We start from the raw sequence: 21,476 nt of genomic DNA, 5'->3' as shown, positions 1-21,476 counted from the left end.
CACTTTCTCCGAGCCAGGCACGTTCCGCGCGTCTCGCCTGGTTTGTCCCGCCAGCCCCGCCCATACACTCATTGCGTCACGCACGACCCACTCGTACCGCCCTCATTTCCCAGATGTCCCAATCACCATCCCTGCCTACGTCCTTCCCTTTGCGGCCCTCGGTGACATTGAGTCCTCCCGCGCCACTGCCTTCTCGGAGGCGCTGCGCGGTTTGGAGGAGTAGGCGGCCATGGGGAGCTTCCGCGGCCTGCTCCTGGCGGCGGGTGAGACGCGGGACTGGATGTGGGGGTCGGGCAGTCACCTTGGCCACTGGGTTTGGAGGAATCCTGTAACCTCCCCAGGCCTGGTAGTGGCGTGGTGTCTCACTCCCCTCTAGTTTCTTGGAATCCTACCCTCAAGGTAGTAATAATGGGAGAGAGCAAGGGCCGAGCGAGCAACTGCTGAGCAGAAAGTGCGGGCTAGCCCGACGGGACCCTCGCACCTGACTCCTAACCACACTGCTCCCACCAACTTCATGAGTCCTTGCTCCCCCGCCCCTTCCCTCCTCTCGCATCACCAGCCTTCTAGAAGTTCAGCTTTTAATGCATCTGCCATCCTTAGAACTACCTCATTGCTTGATTCAGTCAGCTTTCCACCCTAATCTTTCCCCACCCTCCGTTACTTCTCCTTGAGTATTGAGCCCGCCCCCTCATCCCCTCTCGAGTTTATCCCTGTGTCAGAGAAAACCGGTAGTCTGGGGTTTCCTGTCCATTTAGTGTCTGATTAGACAAAGGAATTAAGGTCTCACAGTTGTTTTCTTAAAATGGGGGATTTCTTTTAAACAATTCTACAATGTAGTACTTCGAATTTCTTCGAGTGTTATGCAAATACAGGATCTGCAGCTTGTTTTCCTAGTAGACATCTCTATAATGGGTGTTTGGAATCAGAGTTTAACTTGCCTTGGGGAACCGGCTGAGTTTTTGCTTAGTAAGGGCTAAGAAATCAGCATCTGCTTCTTGTCTCGGCCCCAGGGCTAACCACTCTCATACCTTTATAAGATTTGATAAGGTGCAATGATTATTCTTTTATTCCTTGGTACCAAATTACTAAAGAGACGTATAATTCAAATATTGAAGGAAGAATCTGCTTACACTTGGCTGTGAAAATAATACAAATGTGTATTGTAAAGGAAGTAATGTTTAAAAAAGTTATCCTTTACACACAGTTTATTTTGTGTTCCAATGGAGAATGGACTGGAAAACATGTCTCAGACTGGAGAATATTTTTTACTTTTACAGTATATACCCTCTCCACTAAAAGAGATTGATTTCATTGATTTGTTCAATCTAGTTTGCCTAATTTGAACTAATTTGCCTAAAATCTTTTGTATACAGTAGTCCCCCCTTATTTGTGGTTTTGCTTTCCACCATTTCAATTACCCATGAAAATATTAAATGGAAAATTACAGAAATAAAGAATTTTTAAAGCTGAAGTTGTGGGCAGTTCTGAATAGTGTTATTGACAGGAGAGACCTGGTTCTTCTTGCCGACACATGTAAAGAGTTACAGATAAACAAATCTATTAGCGTGTAATCAGTTTATTAGTGATCCATTCCCATGCAAGAAAACAGGACTGGGTAAAGTGGGGGGTGAAAGGCAAAGTTTCAGGGCAAAGCAGTTTGAAAAAGTTGAGGGGCTGAAGACCAGGATGCCATGTCCCCAGGCAGCCTGAGGCCAGGAAGCCCAAGGCCCAGTGGCCCAAGAGCCCCGAGCGCCCTAAGCCCCAGAGAGAGAGAGAGAGAGAGCGCGTGCGCGAGTCCTTTGTTCTGAGGACTTACATGGCTGGTGGGATAGGAAGAAAAAAGTTATATATTGATTAACGGGTAAGTGTGCTGCCAGCTTTCCTGGGGGAATGTGACTTCCCAAACTTAGGTATGCGTGGGGGTCTGTGAGCCAGAATCCTCATCTCGCTCCAGACCCCGTTTGTTCATCTTGCTGTAAAACAAATACGTGACAAGAGGCAGTTAATTAAAATTGGGATACTTTCCAAAGTTAGTTATGGGCTCTTTCTGTAAGCATCAGGGACTCCCTCATAAAATGGATAGTGACCAGAGGTAGGCAATTAACCAAAGTTGTTTTATGGGCTTCTTGGGGCACCGAGGACCCTTTCCTGCATTCTAGGCCTTGGGTTGAAAGCACAGTTTCCAGGCTTTCTTTCCCAGATAGTGGAAATGATACATAGAATTTCAAGGACTTCCCTTCTTTCTTGCTAACAGTGCTTCTTGTGATGTTGGAACACCTGGTGATATTATCAGGTCAGACTCAGGACTGCTGAGTTAGTGTGTGAGAGACATCTCTCCTTCCTCCCTCTGCCTCAGTTTACTATTTATTTTACCTAATTGGTAAAAGGTGTTTCCTGGCAACCAAGATGCTAGATGCTGCCCAGTGATAATATTGCAGTCTCGGAGTTCTTCCTATGCTGTCTCCTGCCTAGGTGTGATTGAATCTTGCATCTTTCCACCCCATCTCGCCCCAGGGTCCAGCGTTTACTCTGTATACACTGTCAGATTGTTAGGCACTTAGTAGCTCTCTCCATTGTTAGACTGACTGTTGCGATATTGTAGTGCCTGTGTTCGAGTCACCCTTACTTTACTTAGTAATGGCCTCAAAGCACAAGAGTAATGATGTTGGCAGTTCAGATATGCCAAAGAGAAGCTGTAAAGTGTTTGTACATATTAAAAAACATAGTGTATGTTCCTTTCATTGTTTCAGGCATCCACTGGGGGTCTTGGAATGCCTACCCCATGGCAAAGGGGGGACTACTGTATTCCCTTCTAACTATTGTAAACCTTTTCAGCATGGTAAGTGAAAGAATCATTGCTCTGTAAAAAAAGCTAAAATAGCCCTGGCTGGTGAAGCTCAGTGGATTGAGCACGGGCCTGTGAAGCAAGGGGTCGCTGGTTCAATTCCCAGTTAGAGCACATTCCTGGGTTGCAGGCCAGGTCCCCCATAGGGGACACATGAGAGGCAACCGCACATTGATATTTCTCTCCCACTCTTTCTCCTTCCCTTCCCCTCTCTCTAAAAATAAATAAATAAAATGTTTTTTTAAAAAAGCTAAAATAGACTGAGAGGGACTTTGACTACATAGGAGCTAAGACTGAAAGTTTATAAGTAATTCATCTTCTTGCCTTGAGAATGTATTTATGCATTATAAAGATTCCAAAGCCTCCCCTGGCTGGTGTGGCTCAGTGGATTGAGTGCTGGCCTGCAAACCAAAGAGTCACCAGTTCCATTCCCAGTCCGGGCACATGCCTGGGTTGCAGTCCAGGTCCCCAGTAGGGGGTGCATGAGGGGCAACCACACAGTTATGTTTCTCTCCCTTTTTCCCTCTCCCTTCCCCTCTCTAAAATAAATAAAATCTTTAAAAGAAAGAAAGAGATTTTTAAAAAGGATTCCAAAACCTCTCAGCAGACTTTTAATGTTGAAGAAGTTCAATATTGGGCACTCAATCAAAATAAAATTCCTTGGGCAATTTAAGAACAATTTTATTCCAGATCCACTGAAGATGTTATATGGGCAACTCTTTCCAAATGCTCTTCTCTTAGTGTTTGTTGTTTTGTGAACAAGTCTAAATAATTTGCTCACCCACGTTTGCCCATTTTATAACTAAATAGATTCATGTACATTATTTTACTTGACTGATTTCTCATAGTAGCCTTTTTACGTAAGTCTTATCATCCCCTCTCCATTTTACAAGTGAAGAAACTTAGGTCAGAGGGTTAAATGGCTTATCCAAAATACTTCACTTCACAATGTTAGAGCCAGGAAATGAGCCTGTCCTCTCTGGAACGTGTGCTCTTTGCCTTATTCAAGCTGTCTATTCACAATAGGTGTGTATGTGTATTTGTCATGGCTCACTGGGTCTCCGATGTGAAACGAGAGTCATGAACTGTCCTTTTACTTATGAAAAGGAGGCAGACATTCATATGCAATTGGATTTTCGAGTAAGAAAACTGGTGTAACAAGCAACCTTCACCAAATAACGTGAAGTCTCTGCTTTCCACATATTTAGTCAACTGCAGATCAAAAATACTAAAAAAACAAAAGTTACCTTGGTGCCGATTTATACTGTTTAATTAGGTCTATGATGGTTGTATCTCTACTGAACAAGTACGCTTTTTTTCCTTGTCATTATTTCCTAAACAATACAGCTTAATAACTATTTACATAGTGGTTACACTGTATAAAGTATTGTGAGTATTCTAGAGGCTAGAATTTAAAGCATTTGGGAAGATGTGTGTAGATTATATGCAAATACTCTGCTATTTTATATGAGACTTGAGCATCCTTGGGTTTTTGTTATCTAAGGGGTCCTAGAACCAGTGCCCCTCAGATACCGAGGAACCACTGTGTATCTCATTTATCCAGAATGTTAATAGGAATAAGATACTCTAGGTGAGTAAAATTTCAAATAGCCAAAGCTTGCTTAATCCTTTAAATGATAGCCTTTTGTTTGTAATATTTTCTGTTGGAAGTCTTTGCTATACTACCTTAGCAAACAGAATATGGGCTTTTATGGCTTGAATTTGTTTTGTAGATATAAGTCAGGGTTACCAGTAACTTGCAATTCTTGGACCACTTCACAGATGAGAGCCCCCTGTAAACCCCTAAAATTCTAATACATATAATATAAAATTATATTCAAATTTTGATGTTTATATAGCTGTTTACAGAGAGCAGGTCCATAGTTTGCATCCATTACTGAGATCAGTTTGTACATTTTCAGTTAAAAAGCATCGCTACAGATGATTTGCAACTAAATACTTATTGACCCATACTAGTGTGGATTTCATGAGGATGAAGACTGGATTTGATTTGTATTAACTAAATCCAGAACACTAATCACTGTCTAGCTCATAGTACACAGGCAATATTTTTTTTTTATGCGAGACACTAGGAAGTATCTTGGAACATGCTGCAGATAAAAGGTATGTTATCTCAGTCAAGTTAAAAGCTGTCTTATCTCAAAGTAGAATAAAATAGATAGAAACTTCAAGTCGTTATATCTTTCTACGGAATAATTATTAGGCCAAAGGAATGGAAGGGCCTTATAAAAATGTTTCTTCGCACCTTCAGAAAAGTTTTATTGCCCTAAACTCCTTTGACTTATCAGCAGATTTTTAAATGAATTTATTATCACTTTTATACCAATGCAGTGGACCGTGGCAGCTCCTTGTCCATTTAACCCGCATCACAGAGTATTAGAATCAAGAGGTATCTTAGAAGTCCTGTAGTCCAGTCCCCTAATTTTATTTTATTTTTTTAACATGAAAAATAGAGACATTTACTGAAGAAGATATGATACAAGAAACATTATACATAAAATAATGTTGCCTCAGTCCCCTTCAGTGTAGGCACCTTGGGACCTCACGCAGTTCTCCAGTGTTTATTCCACTGTTCCAAACACTCTGCAAAGTCCTTGTTGGACTCATCAGCTGCCCTGTCACATTTCCCAAAAGCTCCATGATGGTCTGAAATATCTTCCCTTTCAAACGTGATTTTAGTTCGGGGAAAAGCCAGAAACATAGGGCACCATATCTGGGCTGAGTCACCTTGGTGATTTGATGTTTTGCCAAAAAACTGCACGAGATGTTATGCATAAGCAGGCACATTGTTGTGGTGAAGCTGCCAATCACCAGCCGCCTATAGCTGTGGCGACTGTCTTCATAATGTATCTCTCAACTGACAAAGAACATTGAAATAGTGATCCTTATTAACAGTCCCCTAATTTTAAAGATGAAGGAACTTAAGACCCAAGAAGAAAATTGACTTGCCAGGGTCACACAAATACAAAGGTGGGCCATAACCAACATCTGGCTCCTACGTGGATTTTTTTCCCTATATTCATTGGGGTTTTTTTGTTTGTTTGTCCTTGCTAACCAACCCTAAATGAGTACATGCTCCTTTCTCCTGCTCCAGTATTTAGCTTTGCATGTGTCTCCCTCCAGATTTTGCCAGCAGGTTTGCTTCCTGCACACACTCATGTCCTGTACACTGTGAAATCTCTACTATGAGTGATCTGCCACCCCTAGGCCTGGACTTTACTGTAGCGAACATTTCTGTAGTGCACCTGCAGGGCTGATACACAACAGTGTATGTTAGGTTTGGGTTACAGGACGGGTTTTCAGTTCTGTGGCGTCCTGGAGCTGGTTCTAGTGGCTTTGTGCACCTCTCTTCCCAATCACACAGTCAGAGATGTTATATTGGTAGCTCGAAGTCTGCCATGGTGAGGGTTATTGACACACTACCAATCAGGGCTTTTCCTTGCCAGCCCCGCCCGAGAGCCAGCGTAGCACTCAGAGAAAGGAGAAGTGGTGTAGGTTGTGATTACCTACTGAAGGCTCCACTGAAGCAGAAGGGATGGGAGGGTTACCTGAGCAAAGGCCGGGACAGTAATGAGTCTGGAGTGGGTAAGGGGGCAGGGGGAGCCGAGCAAAAGGGCAGTAAGGAGAAAGGATTATGTTGGATTTTGGTCAGGAGGTAATAGATACGGTGTGGCCTTTTGAAGATTTTGAATCCGATGAGTTTGGACAAAAAGGAAACCTTTAAGCAGAAGCGATTAAAGCAAAAATTTTCAACAATTAACATGCCTGGCCCTGGCTGGTGTGGCTCAGTGGATTGAGCACGGGCCTGCAAACCAAATGGTCACCAGTTCGGTTCTCGGTCAGGGCACAGGCCTTGGTTTTGCGCCAGGTCCCCAGTGTAGGGTGTGCGAGAGGCAACCACACATTGATGTTTCTCTCCTTCTCTTTCTTCCCTTCTCCTTTGTCTGGAAATAAATAAAATCTTTTTAAAAAATTAACATGACAGCTTACGTACAACATGAATAGCTGCTGCCTGTGAAGATAGTTCAATAACTAACCGATGTGTGAGGTGGTGATGGAAATGACACAAGAGGAATATATCTGCGAAGTGTTGTGAAGAAATTAGTATGACTGAGACATAGGGTAATTTAAGGAAATAGTAAAGAATTGACATCTTTGAGCCTGGAGGACTGAAGGACTGTTGCCCCATCGGCCGAAATAAAGTTGGGAAGGGATAGTGGAGAGGATGGTGGGTTATTGAGTGGTGGGTGGCATTGAGTTACAGGTGAGGAGGGGACTCTCAGTAGAAGACCTGAGGACAAAGGAAGGATATAGTTAGGGGCATATATGAGAGCCATCAGTGTGGAACTGATTATTAAAACAGAATGGAGGAGTCCTCCCTGAGAGGAGAGCAGAATAGAGGCAGAGGCAGAGGCTTAGAAAGGCCTGACATAATGTAAGTAGTAGGAGGTGGCAAAGACGACGTTATAGAAGAGAGATCGTAGAGGTCATGGGTAAAGGGAGAAAATGGTGTAGAATGTCAAGAGGGACTGAGTCCTTGTAGGAGGATGAGACAGGTAGAGTCAAATGGCCACAAAGATGGAAGAGTGGAGTCAAAGCAGCTAATAAGAATCTAAAAAATATATTCATGTGATTACAAAGAGATCGTTAATGTTATTAGAACAATTTTAGTAAAATGAGTGGGGGAAGAAACATTGTAGTGAACTGGGTGGTGAGGTCAAGGTAGCAGATGCGTACCACTTACTCATTTGGGTTTTGAAAGGAAGCAGATTAGTATCTTATTTATAGGAGTTGTTAAGAACAAGTAAATGTTTTGTCCGAGGTATTGGACTCTCAAGTGCCACTGTGGTGTGATGAAATAGGAGTTCTCATCAAGTATTGATAGAAGTGTAAATGGATTTGGCTTTTCTGGAAAGCAGTTTGTTATATGTGTTAGATCCACCAACCGCAAGAACAAATGTCGGAGACTTTCAGGGATTCAAAGATGTTAATTTATTGGCCAAGTTTAACCTGCGCAGGGGCGATCCCTCCAGAGACACTGTGCCCACTGGGGGCTCGTCCGGGATTCGCGCCTAGCGCTTACAGCTAAGTCCTTATATACAGGTCATCAAGCAGGCGTTTTTGCACAGAGGCAGATTATTGGCTTACAGGGCCCACACTCGAGAAAAAGGGTGGGGTCTGACTCAACTGAAAGGGAAATTTTGAAACTAAACAGATGGCAATCAACTTACACGGTGTCTGCTAGGGTTTCAGACTCCTTGGGGCTGAGGCCATTGTTCTTGTTCCCAACAATATGTATTAAGAGTCTTAAAAGGTTTCATATCTTTTAATCATCATATCCTTTAGTCCTCAACCACCAGGATTCTGTATAAGAAAATAATCAGAAATGCCATCAGAGATTTACATAGAAAACTTCACTGAAACATTATTTGTAATAGTGGAAATGGGAGACAAGTCCAGTTATAGGGAATAATTGAATTCAGGTTATATCTGTGTTGGATTTTACATAGCTATCAAACGTATTTTTAATTAATATCTAGGAAAAGTGTGACATAAGTATAGCATTTATTATGTGATTATAAAAATTGTATATGTTGTGTAGAAGGATAGGAAAAAGTCTGGGAAGAACTATACCAAGTTGTTATTCCTGGAGAGTATGCTTATGGGTACTTTTATTTATTTATAATTTTTAGCTTCCAAATTTTTTGTAGTGGGCAAATGTTAATTTATAATTTCAAGTTTTGTTTTAAGAATGGGAAAACAACATTTGTCGTGGAAAGGAAGGGTCTAGAGGTTGTGCAAAAGTTTGGTACAACATTCCTTAGCAAGAGGCATCACAGGTGTGAGGGTTCAGTAGTGCAGAGTGAGGGACTAGCGTTCTGAGCCTGCAGGGAGGGATGAGAAAACAGATGGAGAAAACAATATAGAATTTGTTTCTGCCACAAAGCTGATTTAGGTCAATTAGCTGAGGCCAAGAGAGTTTCAAAAAGCCCCTGCTGGGAATGGGCTGGAGTGTTGGTTGGGGGAAACGATCACAAGACTTTTTTCCATAGAGTTTCCTCCACAACTTAAAAACTGGACAGATGCCAGAGATTTATTTATAAATCTGTTTGTTCAACTCTAGAAGATTTTTCCCATAGAACCAGTGTTATAAATGGTGATTAGGGTTCTAGCCCACCCACAAAAACTGTCAATCTGTCTTGCCAGTTTTGTCTTTTTTCCTTTCCTTTCCTTTTTTTCTTGCCAATTTTTCCTCCCAACTAGTTTTCACATATGTTTGATTCTCTCCATTAGGACTTATAGTTATCCATTTTCTTCCTTTTTTTTAACATTGACAGTAATATGTCTTGATTAAGAATTAAGCAAGTTTATGAAATCGCTATTTGTAATCTTGAAAACAATGCACTGAAGTCTTGATTTTGCTGTGCTGCACTAAAGGAACAGCAGGGTGGTTATACAGTGTTCTCTTTCATTCAGTTTTGTGAATCCAAGGTACCTGCAAATTCTTAAGACTACCTTTACCTCCAGATTGGAACAGTAAATATAATAACCAGTTTCTTCATAAGTAATTCAGCATATGTTTTTATATCATACTCACTTATACTTAAGAATTAAAGCAGCCCTGGCTGGTGTGCCCCAGGGCATTGAGCAATGGCCTGTGGACCGAAAGGTCGCCAGTTCGACTCCCAGTCAGGGCACAGGCCCCCAGTTGCAGGTGTGAGATAGGCAACCAATTGTTGTATCTGTGGCACATGTATCATGTGTCATGTATGTCTCCTTCTCTTTCTCCTTCCTTTCTCCTCTCTCTAAAAATAAATAAATGAAATCTTTTTTGTAATGTCACTATAAAGATCTTTTTTTTTAAAGATTTTATTTATTCATTTTTAGAGAGGAAGGGAAGGAGAGAAGGAGAGAAATATCAATGTATGGTTGCCTCTTGTGAGTCCCCTGCTGGGAACTGGCCTGCAACCCAGGCATGTGCCCTGACTGGGAATCGAACCGCGATCGTGTGGTTTGCAGGCCCGATCTCAATCCACCGAGCTACACCAGCCAGGGCTATAAAGATCTATTTTTAAAAAATTAAAGCAAGTGTATTACTCTGATGGAAATGTAGAAATCTCGTTCATGCAGTATACAAGGGTAATATTGAAGCCAAAGGGGAAAAAATCCTATTCTTTTTTTTTTAATGTATCCTTATATGATCATCTGTATGATGAATGAGAAAACCCATGAAGTTGCCCCACAGATCAGATATGTTTTTTCAGTTCCTCAGAAGCACCTGATATCTATAGTTAGTTTATACCCAATTATTAAATGTCATTTTAATAAAACCAAAATGAACCCTACAAGTTTCTATAAACAAAAGCTTCCAATGGACTAACAAACATTAATTAATGCAGTCATTCAAGGGATTATGGCTGTTCCTTAAGTAATGCAAGTTCAAACCTGTCGACACGAAAAGTAATTTTATATCAATTTATATGTAATTACATTTAATTCTTTTAACAGCATAACATAAAAACAGTCTTTCCACAAGTGAAAAATGTGGAAACGTTAAAAAATGGGTCATTTTTTAATGTAACTGATAAGATTTTATAGGCTACTCTTGGAAACTGGGTCTTGCTAGAGAGAATCCCTTCATTTGGTGGCTTTTCTGCATGTACTTGACTGGACCAGTTCCTCTATGTGTTCTAAGAGCTCACCAAAACATAGGACATGCTGTATATAGGTAGTAAAATACAGGCTAGAAGATAAAAAGCCAATTCGCACCATCCTTCTTTCTGATGAAATGCTAGAATATCTGCATTCATGATGGTTAGGTCATTTCCTGGTCCACTCATCATTGGTCTACTCACATACCTTCAAATATGAAATGCCATGCTGAGGGACATGTTGAGACCCAGTGTAAGCCACTGCTGCATGAAGAAACAATACGGAAGAAAGCATGGTTGAGGTGTTCTGGAAGTTCAGGAGGATTTGGGGTGTTACACTGGTCTGTAGGATGACTGTAATCAGTCTTCAGCTCCTCAGATGGTGCCAGACGATGAAGAAGGTGATTGTGGCAGTGAACAGCGGCGCCAGCATATAGCAGAAGGCCATGAACATGAGCACCATGACTGGGGAGGAGGACCAGGGCAGGGGCCTCTGGGAAACCCGGCTCTCCATTTGTTCTACACACTTGAATACCGTGTAGTGACGCCATCTAAAGCGAGGTACCGTATTTGCATCTTCCCACTCCTGCTGCCTTTACCCCTTCTCCCCCCGCCCCAGGCTTGGCTGGCATTCTGCACTCAGATTTATCTTCCAGAAATGCCATTGCTACTTTTGTTTGCCTGCTCAGAACTGCTTTGCCTGTTTCCTAAGTCATTTGGGGGGAAGAGCAGGCAAAAGGCCTCTCACTGTGGGAGAGCCACAAGTGAGAGCCACAATACCAGACGCAGAGGGAGATGGGCCAGTGTCATCACTTACACTCTGAGCCCTCGGACGCTAGCTTGGACCTCAGTAACAAAGCAGGGTTAGGCTTGCGAGCGATGGCAGGGCAGGTCCAGAAGTCCATGTCACATGCAGGAGCAGAGCAAGTCAGATTTGAGGCCACATAGACCGGTTCCGTGTCAGAACAGTGGTAGCAAGCCATTCGGGTCTGATCACTGACAAAGCTCAAAGGAAGTTAATATTTCAGGATTATTCATTTGTTTAGTTATGGTCAGTCCTTAGTGCAGTTCAGCTTTGCTTCTAATGTGGAAACCAAATCAATGGTCCTCTAATCTAAATGAGCTCTGGGTGGAAAAAAGAGCTCCCACTTATTTAAACGACAGACTTACCCTGATTTAATCATTCTTCCTACTAGGTCAATTAGAGTAGCTATAAACATTTGACATGTAATTTGTCATAATTATAAAATACAGTATTGATGAGATAGTTATGTATATGAACTATGCTATACTCGGGATAGGCGTATATGTAGCTTTTTCCTCCTGAGACTTAAAATTGACTGATTCATGAAACAAACTTTCAAAGTACCTTCCTCAGACTCCCCCTTTCCTATCACAGCATATGTTTTAGGACTGAAAATATCCTATTTCAGTTCTAAAGGCATTTGCGGACTATCATGAGTACTGTGTAAGTATTTAGAAAATCTTTCCATGGGGCATGAAAAAGGAACATCATTGCCCCAGAAATAAGCTTTTCCCAGTGGAGGTCATGGCAGCAGCTACTGGCCTTCTGGAAAACTAGGAGAAGAGAATGAGGGGGTTGGGCAAACAGTCCCACACCACTGAGTCAGGATCAGATCTGCGGACTCTGGTCACTCCCTGTGAGGTGATTGGACAGTGGCTGTGTTCCCCCATGAGGGGCAGCCAGTGGCTGTGGAGCAGGGATGTGAACTGAAGCCTTTTCCACCGGAGAAAGAGGCAAGGCAACTTGACCAGTGCACACTGTGTGTCATCAAGGACTGACTAGAGTATTTGAGACTGACAGCTGAGCGTATTCCACAGGGATTCCAAACTTTCAGTGCAACGAGTGAAAAAGAACTGATACGCAGAAGTTAGAAGTAAAGCTGAGCTTCTTATCAGTAAATTAACTGTTGAAGAGGGATTTATTTTGGGACCAACTGGAGATGTATTAAGCTTTCCCACTGCGCTCTGGGCATTCATGAAGCTTACGTTCGATGGGAACTCTAGCTGGTTGTGTTTAAGAGCTGTGATCCTCAAACATAGCCGTACCTTAGAATCACTTAGAATCCTTCAAAGAATATTAAGGTCTGGGTCCTAGTCCCAGATATTGGGATTTCATTGGTCTGGCATGGCCCTGTGCATTTTATTTTTTAAGGTGTTCTGGTGATTCCCATTGGCCGAGTTTGAAATCTAAACTTTCTAGACTTTGGATTTTCTAGAGCAGTGTTTCTTGAACGTTAGTATGCATAAGCATCACTTGGAGGGCTTGTAAAAACATTTTTCTAGACCCTACCTCAAAAGGTTCTGAAGGTTTGGTGTGGGGGTCTGAGAATTTGTATTTCTATGACGTTCCCAGCTGAGGCTAACTAGCCCTGTCCTAGACTTGAGAGAATATGGTATTGGTTTCCATGTGTCTGGGACACAGTAAGTACTCAGCAACTGTTGAATAAATATGGGTGACTTTTTCATTTTCAAAATGTAATGCTCATTTGAATATCTCATTAAAAATTGTGTAGGTCTTGAGTGGGAGCTGAAAGTCTGCGTTTCTAAAAAGCTCCCAGATAGTATCAACCATGCTGGAGAATAGCAAGGTGTGACAAGCTCTAAATTATTATGTATAATTTTCTTGTTTCCATCAGGGTACACTTGTCAGATGATCCTCACTGGCACGTCTTTGGTCTGCCCTGGACTGGGCACAGCTGCTAATCTACCCCACTCCTTTTTCTTTCCCATTCCAAAAGCAGACTGGAGTGCAAGCGAGTGATATTTTTATAGCAAAAACCTCAAATCTCTCTAATTTTTAATAGTAACTATCAAGTAAATATAAAGTATTTATAAAATATGTATTGAGTAAAAACAGAAAGATATAATTAATAATACCCAAGTACCCATGTTTTAAATATATTTTTATTTTGGGCTAATTTTACAGAAATGTTGCAAAGATAGTGCAGAGTCTGTGTAGCCCTCACCCAGTTTCCCCTAATGTTAATATCTTACTTCACCACAGTACATTTGTCAAAGCAAGAAATTGACATTAGCACATTACTATTAGCTGAAGGACAGACTATTTGGTTCTCAGCAGTTACTCCCTTGTCCATTTTCTGTTCCAGGGTTCGGTCCAGGGCCCCACATTGTACTTAGTTGTCATGTCTCCTTAGTCTCTTCTGGTCTCTGACAGTTCCACATGCTTTGGTTTTTATTATCATGATAGTTTTGAAGAATACTGGGCAAATATTTTGTAGAATGTCTCTCAGTGTGTGTGTGTTTGATGCTTTCCCATGACACTAGGGTTATGGGTTTGGGGAATGTGTTTTATGACTGGTGACTTTGTCCACTTTGTTTCTTTCCTGTGAAGTCACTATTTTTTCCTTTCCATACTCTGTTCTTGGAAAGTAAGTCACTGGGTCTGACCCATACTTAAGGGGGAAGGAATGCAGGAGGGAAGATTGTCTACATATATTTGTGATTTCTCTTTAAGGAAAATTCGTCCTTTCTCCTTCATTTATTCATTCATCTAGTTATTATTTATATCAGTATGGGCTCATATATATTATGCCTTGAGTTTTAATCTGTTACTGCATTATTTATTATGTTCCTCAAATTATTTCATTGTAGGCTCTATCAGATCAGCTCCTTTGTCCCTTTACATGCCCCATCCTTTTGTTTTTGGGGCACTTTGTTCTTCTGGTGCTACTGGATGTTCCATATTCATCTTGTATTTTCTCTGCTGCATCTTAGAATTAGCTATTTTTCTCCAAGGAGCTCCACTTCCTCTTTTTGGGTATTTAGAAACCAAGATCTGGGCATTGAGTGTGTGTACTGCCACTGATGTGTCACTGATTCCAGGCCCACCCAGTGGGTAGAACTGGGAAATATGTATATGTATACTAGGCCATGTGTATACAAACAGTTATGCCTTTATCTGTCCACCTATCATATCTTTATATATTTACAAATATATAAATAACATATAAGTATATAAAACTAAAATAGTTGATACAGTGTTCTGACTCTGATCCAACACCACAGGGTTTTTAAAAAATATTTAACTAATTTATTTTTAGAGAGAGGGGAAGGGAAGGAGAAAGAGTGGGAGAGAAACATCAATGTGTGTTTGCCTCTCATGTGTCCCCTATTGGGGACCTGGCCTGCAACCCAGGCATGTGCCCTGACTGGGAATCGAACCCGTGACCCTTTGCTTCACAGGCCCATGCTTAATCCACTGAGCTACACCAGTCAGGGCCCAACACCACAGATTTTATTCTAGTTTTCCACCCCTGCTTTTGGAACTCCTTTCTCTGACAGTGAAAAAACTGGCTCTCATTATGTACCATGTAGTTTTGGTTTTTGTTTATCGTCACTCAAAGACATGCTTATTGATTTTAAGAGAGAGGGAAAGGGAGAGGGAGGAAAACATTGATCAGTTGCCTCTTGAACATGTCTTGACTGGTAACCAAACCCACAACCCAGTATGTGCTCTGACCAGAAATCGAACTCACTACCTTTTGGTTTTCAGGATGATGCACCCAACCGAGCCACTCCAGCCAGGGCAACGATTTGTTTACTTACTTGTTCAACCCTATTATACTTGTAGTTTTAGAATTGTTAACACATGCTCATTTAAAAAAGAAACACCCAAATTTGCCAATTAGAGTACAGTATTTATGTATGGTTCTTTTTGTTTTTAGTCTTACAGTTTCTAGTCAAAACAATATTTTCCAAAGTTACTTAGGTCGGCTTCTTTTTTCCTCCACTTTGAAGGTTATGAGGTTAGATTGTGTCATACATTTCTAATATAGTTACATACATTGGTTACATTCTGCATTCTATCCTGGGATTTCTCCAAACATCTTGGTGATATTTTTATTTATTTGTTTATATTTTTTTTTAGAGAGAGAAAGGAAGAGAGGGAGAGAAACATCAATGTGTGGTTGCCTCTTACATGCCCCCTACTAGGGACCTGGCCTGCAAGCCAGGCATGTGCCCTGACTGGGAATTGAACCCAGTGACCCTTTGGTTTGCAGGCCAGCACTCAGTCCACTGAGCCGCACCAGCCAGGGCTCTGGTTGATATTTTAAACTTTGCATATATTAAAGCCTTTTGTATAGTTTTATGAGCTTTGACAAATTTTTTAAAGCAAATCATTGGCAAACTTCATAGCTAGCAACATACTTGCAACACACCTGACAACTGATCTTGACAAAGATTAGGAAACACTAACTTAGATAATTTTTTAAAAGCCTCTTTGTTGCCTAGCATTTGTTGAACCTTCATTTATCATCACCGATTCCCGGAGATTGTTCACGTCCCAAGTCACATCACTGATGCTTATCTCCAGGAAGGTCTTGAAAGATTCTGAGAAAAAAGGCGTCCCCACCTCGCTGCACTGTCCATCATGAATTTGGAAGTGCTTTTTAGGGAAGGGAAGGGAAGGGGCAAAAGGGTGGAAGCCAGTACTCCAACCAGCCTCATCCCAGCTGACCTAACTAGAGCTGAGAGGCTTCATCTTGACTTTCTGCTGGGACCCTAGGGATGCAGAGCTGTTGGCCAGGGACAGCCTGCAAGTTCAACCAGAGGGCTAAAGAGCTGTTTCCCTTTTCATTTGTGTGTTTGTTTTCAACTGTGGTCCACCAGAAAATGGAACATTTTTGGCTTGGATGTCTGAAGCAAAATATTCTGTCTCTTTGAGACAGAAAAAGAAGGTCTTAATATTGATACTAAAATGTTTATGCTTTTTTTGTAATAGCAAAATAAAAACTGAGCTCACTTCAAGTACTTCATTTTTTTTACTTATGTCAGATTTTTTAAATTATTTTTTACGTTAGTCTGTTATTTCTAATATGTATAATAAGATCATATATATGTATGTTTTAATCATCATTTATACCTTAAGGAGTTAAAAATTATTGGCATCCAGTGTGAAGTTGCAGTAAGAAAAAGTTGGGAGATGTTTTCTGATCTAGATAAACCCCTCATACCTTCAAGTCCCTACACCCACCTCCACTTCAGGTACCTCTATAATCTCAAATCCTACTTTTTTCACCGTATTCACTGTGTCCCAGAACCTATCTAGGGCCCTTGCACTTACTGTTGTTTCTGTTTGGACTGTCTAACTATATATTTTTTCCTCAGTAGAATGTAAGTTCTGCTGACATAGATTTTTACCTGTTTTTGTATATTGTTTGGAACAATGCCTGATACTCAATTATCATTTGTTAAGAATCTGCAAACATGCATTTTATTTGTGTGACTGATAGTAAGTAGGTATACATGTTAGCATTTTTGGTTTATTACTACCTAAATTTCTGCCCTTCTTCACTGTCTGTTCTGTTCCATTATCTTAAGTTGCCTCTGCTCTGATTAAGAGGGATGGGGAAGGGCAGCCACCAAAGGAAATAATTGTTGCTTCTTTTTAAAAATTTTTATTTATTTAATTGTTGTTCAAGTACAGTTTTCTGTCTTTTACTCCCATCCCAGCCCACCCCCCACCCACCCCCAGAGCTATTTCTGTTCCTTATTTGGAGGGCAGAGTCCTTCCAGCTCACTGCCAGCTGCCCTCGTTCCTTTCTGTCTCACTGCCTGCCAGAAGGGAATGGGACAGGATGGGGTGAGATGGGGCCTCATGGTCTCATGAAACCATTGCTTCTCTGGGGAAGATGAAAAAGTCCTGGAGATGGATAGTGATGACAGTGAATTGTATTGATGGTGGTGCAGTGTGAATGTGCTTAATATCACAGAACTGTACACTTAAAAATGGTTAAAATGGGCCCCAGCTGGTGTGTCTCAGTGGATTGAGTGCCAGCCTGAGAATCGAAAGGTTGCTGGTTTGATCCCTAGTCAGGGCACGTGCCTGGGTTGTGGGCCAGATCCCCAGTTGGGGTGTGTGAGAGACAACCAATCGATCAATGTGTGTCTTAGACACTAATGTTTCTCTCCCTCTCTTGCCCTCTCTAAAATAAATTAAATCTTTTTAAAAAATGGTTGAAATGGTAAATTTTGTGTTATGTATATTTTACCACAATTTGTTTTAAAAACACAGTGGTCCTCAAAGTGTAGTTTCCAACCAGAAGTAGCAGTTTCACCTAGAAACTTGTTAGAAATGCACATTCCCAACCTCTACCTCAGAACTATTGAATCTGAAACTGGAGGTAGTATGTCCAGTGTTTAAACAAGCCATTCAAGTGGTTCTCATGCACACTGAAGTTTGAGACCACACAACTAAATAATTTTGTTTTAATCCTGAGAGCCATAAAAAAAAATCTGAAAAGCTTCATAGAATTTTCTCATGCCCTGGTAACTAACTGCATAATTATCTTGGTCAGAAAAAGCGTTCTGGAAATGTTTTGAAGATTAATGTTTTAAGCAGCGTTTCAAAAAAACAAACAAACAATGTTTACAGTGCCTGCTGTGTTTCAAGCATCTTGCCAAGCGCTGTAACATTCGTTTTTCCACTTAATCTTCACATGAGTCCTGGTGAAGTAAATGCTTACATGAACCACATTTGAAATGAGGAAACAAGCCCAGCTCAACTGTAGCATTTACTTGCTTCCACTAAGTGGCACTGATGGTGTGGTCACCAAAACCCAGGCAAAGCTTTCTGGCAATACAAACCTAGAAAACTGGAATAAATGAGGCCTCTTGAAAGAAAGAGAGGAGAGAGAGAGAGAGAAATCAAGACTGCAGGTAACCACAAATCTTTACACAAACAGAGGTTCTTTGTTTTCTTTTTAATATATTTTATTGATTATACCATTACAGTTGTTCTATTCCCCCCTTCATTCCCCTCCACCCGGCACACCCCTCCCCCACCATTCCCCCCCTTTATAGGGGGGGAATGACCATGTGTCTCAAGTTCTTTAGATTCTATATTTCCCCTACTATTCTTGCCCTCCCCCTGTCTATTTTCTACCTACTGTCTATGCTATTTTCTGTACCTTCTCCCCCCTTCTCCTCCTCCCACTCCCCTGTTGCTAACCTTCCATGTGTTCTTCATTTCTATGGTTCTGCTCCTCATATAGCTGTCCTCTTGGTTTGTTTTTGTTTTAGGTATGGTTGGTAATAACTGTGAGTTTGCTGTCCTTTCACTGTTCATATTTTTTATCTTCTTTTTCTTAGATAAATCCATTTAACATTTCATGTAATAAGGGCTTGGTGATGATGAACTCCTTGAACTTGACCTTATCTGAGAAGCACTTTATCTGTCCTTCCATTCTAAATGAAAGTTTTGCTGGATAAAGCAATCTTGGCTGTAGGTCTTTGGATTTCATGACTTGGAATACTTCTTTCCAGCCCCTTCTTGCCTGTAAGGTCTCTTTTGAGAAATCCACTGACAGTCTGATGGGTACTCCTTTGTAGGTGACTGTCCCCTTATCCCTTGATGCTTCTAGGATTCTCTCCTTCATTTTAGTCTTGGCTAATGTAATTATGATGTGCCTTGGTGTGTTCCTTCTTGGGTCCAACTTCTTTGGCACTCTCCGAGCTTCCTGGATTTCCTGGAAGTCTATTTCCTTTGCCAGACTGGGGAAGTTCTCCTTTATTATTTGTTCAAATACGTTTTCCACTCGTGGCTGTTTCTTTCCCCCTTCTGATACCCCTATAATCCAGATGTTGGAATGTTTAAAGATGTCCTGGAGGTTCCTAAGCCTCTCCTCATTTTTCTGAATTCTTGTAACTTCACTTTTTTCTGTTTGGTCATTTCTTCCTTCCTTCTGGTCCACCCCATTGATTTGAGTCCCAGTTTCTTTTCTATCACTATTGGTTTCCTGTGCATCTCCCTTCATTTCACTTAGTTTAGCCTTCATATGTTCCTCTGATTTGTGACTAAAATCAACCAGTTCTATGAGCATCCTGATCACCAGTGTTTTGAACTGTGCATCCGAGAGGTTCGCTATTTCTTGGTCGCTTAGAGTTACCGGCTCTGGGGCTTAGAGTTCTTCTCGAGCCATGTTTTGGACTTTTCATGCCTGTTATGTGTGAGGAACAGAGCCCTAGGTGTTCACCAGGGCTGGCAACTCAGTGGCTGGGTTGTGATGCTGTATGTGGGGGCGGGGTCAAAGGAAAGCAATGGCAGCCCCCTCTGCTGCCTCCTGCCGCAGAGGCCAGGGCCCGCACAGTCTGTCCCACTGTGTATGAATGTGCAACCACGGTCAGCCCGCCACTGCTGGGTTCGCCACTGGAGCCTGCGTGGTTTGTCTCACTGCTCACTCCTCTGCTGGTTTATCTGCGCGTGAATGTGTGACCACAGCCAGCTCACCGCCCTGTGCCCAACATGGGGCTGCCTGGATGCCTGGGGCCGGAGGGGTCTTTCTTCTGTCCCCCCACTCCACTGCTGGCTCCACGCCTCTTACCAGTCGGTTGAACGGTTGTTGTCAGACTTCCTATAGTTCAATTTTCTGTTCTTTGGCTGCGTCTTTGTTCACTAAACCTTTGTTGTATTCAAACTTTGTTGTGGGAGAAGGCACAGTGTTTCCACCTACACCTCCATCTTGGCGGAAGTCCCTACAAACAGATGTTCTGACTTATGGTATGTTAGAATAAGGGCTTTTGAAATTCTACTCCAATATAAAAGTAGTGAGAATACGGCCAAAAATACTTAAAATCAATTTTTGCAGACCTCTAGAAAATAACCAGAGGCTTATGACAATCTGACTAGCATTTTTCCAAGAAAAAGTACTTAATTATGGTAAGAACAGCAAGCCTTGTGCAGTTTTAACTGATTCCTATTTCCTCTCAGTTTCACAGTAGCTTTGAAAACTAATGGCCCTACAATCACAGGAGCCATGGAAACCAGCAGCCTAGAATGGACTTGCAGTGGCCCTAAACCCCCAGCCCCGGAGAACTGTTACTATTTGACCTGTCTGGCAGTTCCCCGGGACCCTCTATACTCACAGGTCTTTTTTCCTTTTTTATCTTCTTCCCCTCCTCTCCCTCCCCACCATTTTCTTTTTTCTTCTCTTTTCTTTCCTTTTCTCTTTTCATTACCTGACTCAGAGCTCATTTGGTGCCAATAGTTCCCCTGTCCCAGAAACCCCACCCAATGGTCCAACACAAACACAGTCCTTCAGCAAAGGTGGGCAAACCTTTGGTGGAATGCAATGAAAGAAATCACTGTCCAGTTATTGGCTGACCACCAAGTCAACATAGAACATGGACTTATGTGGCAAAACACAACAACACAAGGGAGTAAAGGGAATATAGATCAGTGAAATAGAATGGAATCAAAAATAAACCCTCACATCTTTGGTCAATTGATTTTCTGTATTGTGCCCAGAAAAAAACCGACAGGGGAAAGAATAATCTTTTCAACAAATGATGCTGGAAGAACTGGATATCGATATGCAAAAGACTGCAGTTGGGTCCTTTCCACATACAAAGTGCCAATATTAACTCAAAATGAATCACAGTCCTAAAAGTTAATCTATAAATTCTTAGCAGATAACACAGGAGTAAACCTTTGTGACCTTGTCACAAAGTTCAAGCAACAAAAGATAAAATGGGTAAATTGGACTTAAATCAAAATTAAAAATTTCTTATTTAAAGGACCTCATCAAGGTAGTGAAAAGACCCTGGCTGGTGAAGCTCAATGGATTGAGCGTGGGCCTGTGAACCACACAATCGTGGTTCGATTCCCAGTCAGGGCACATGCCTGGTTCCAGGCCAGTTCCCAGCAAGAGACTCATGAGAGACAAACATACATTGATATTTCTCTCCTCTCCTTCCCTTCTCCTCTAAAGATAAATAAATAAATAAATCTTTAAAAACAAACAAAAAGATAGTGAAAAGACAACCCATGAAATGGGAGGAAATATATGCAGTTGTATATAAGATAAACAATTTGTATCTAGAATATATGAAGAATTCTTACAACTCAGTAATAAAAAGACAACCAGTTAGGAAATGAGCAAAGGAACTGAAAGAACATTTTCTGGAGAAGATAT

General features: G+C 41.5%; 1 protein-coding gene and 1 pseudogene across 2 annotated transcripts in view; one reads left to right on the top strand and one right to left on the bottom strand.

Moving 5' to 3' along the window:
* The first annotated feature begins 113 nt into the window (after positions 1-113).
* FAM162A (family with sequence similarity 162 member A) overlaps positions 114-21,476 on the top strand; it is a 36,353-nt gene continuing 14,990 nt past the window's right edge. The window contains exons 1-2 of one of the 2 annotated variants that reach the window (XR_005067288.1): positions 114-263; positions 20,273-20,429. Coding sequence is in view for 1 of the 2 variants with exons in the window: in XM_037051492.1 (XP_036907387.1) it covers positions 230-263 (34 nt within the window). In the remaining variant the exon portion in view is untranslated. The remainder of the gene's footprint in view (positions 264-20,272; positions 20,430-21,476) is intronic. The other variant, XM_037051492.1, reaches the window with a different exon arrangement.
* Positions 10,441-11,032, bottom strand: LOC118990768 (protein cornichon homolog 1-like; annotated as a pseudogene).

Source organism: Sturnira hondurensis, unplaced genomic scaffold, assembly GCF_014824575.4.
Source record: "Sturnira hondurensis isolate 20B ecotype Veracruz unplaced genomic scaffold, ASM1482457v3 Scaffold0007222, whole genome shotgun sequence".
Taxonomy (NCBI): domain Eukaryota; kingdom Metazoa; phylum Chordata; class Mammalia; order Chiroptera; family Phyllostomidae; genus Sturnira; species Sturnira hondurensis.
The sequence above is the reverse complement of the archived record's forward strand: the minus strand, read 5'-3'. Positions and strand labels throughout refer to the sequence as shown.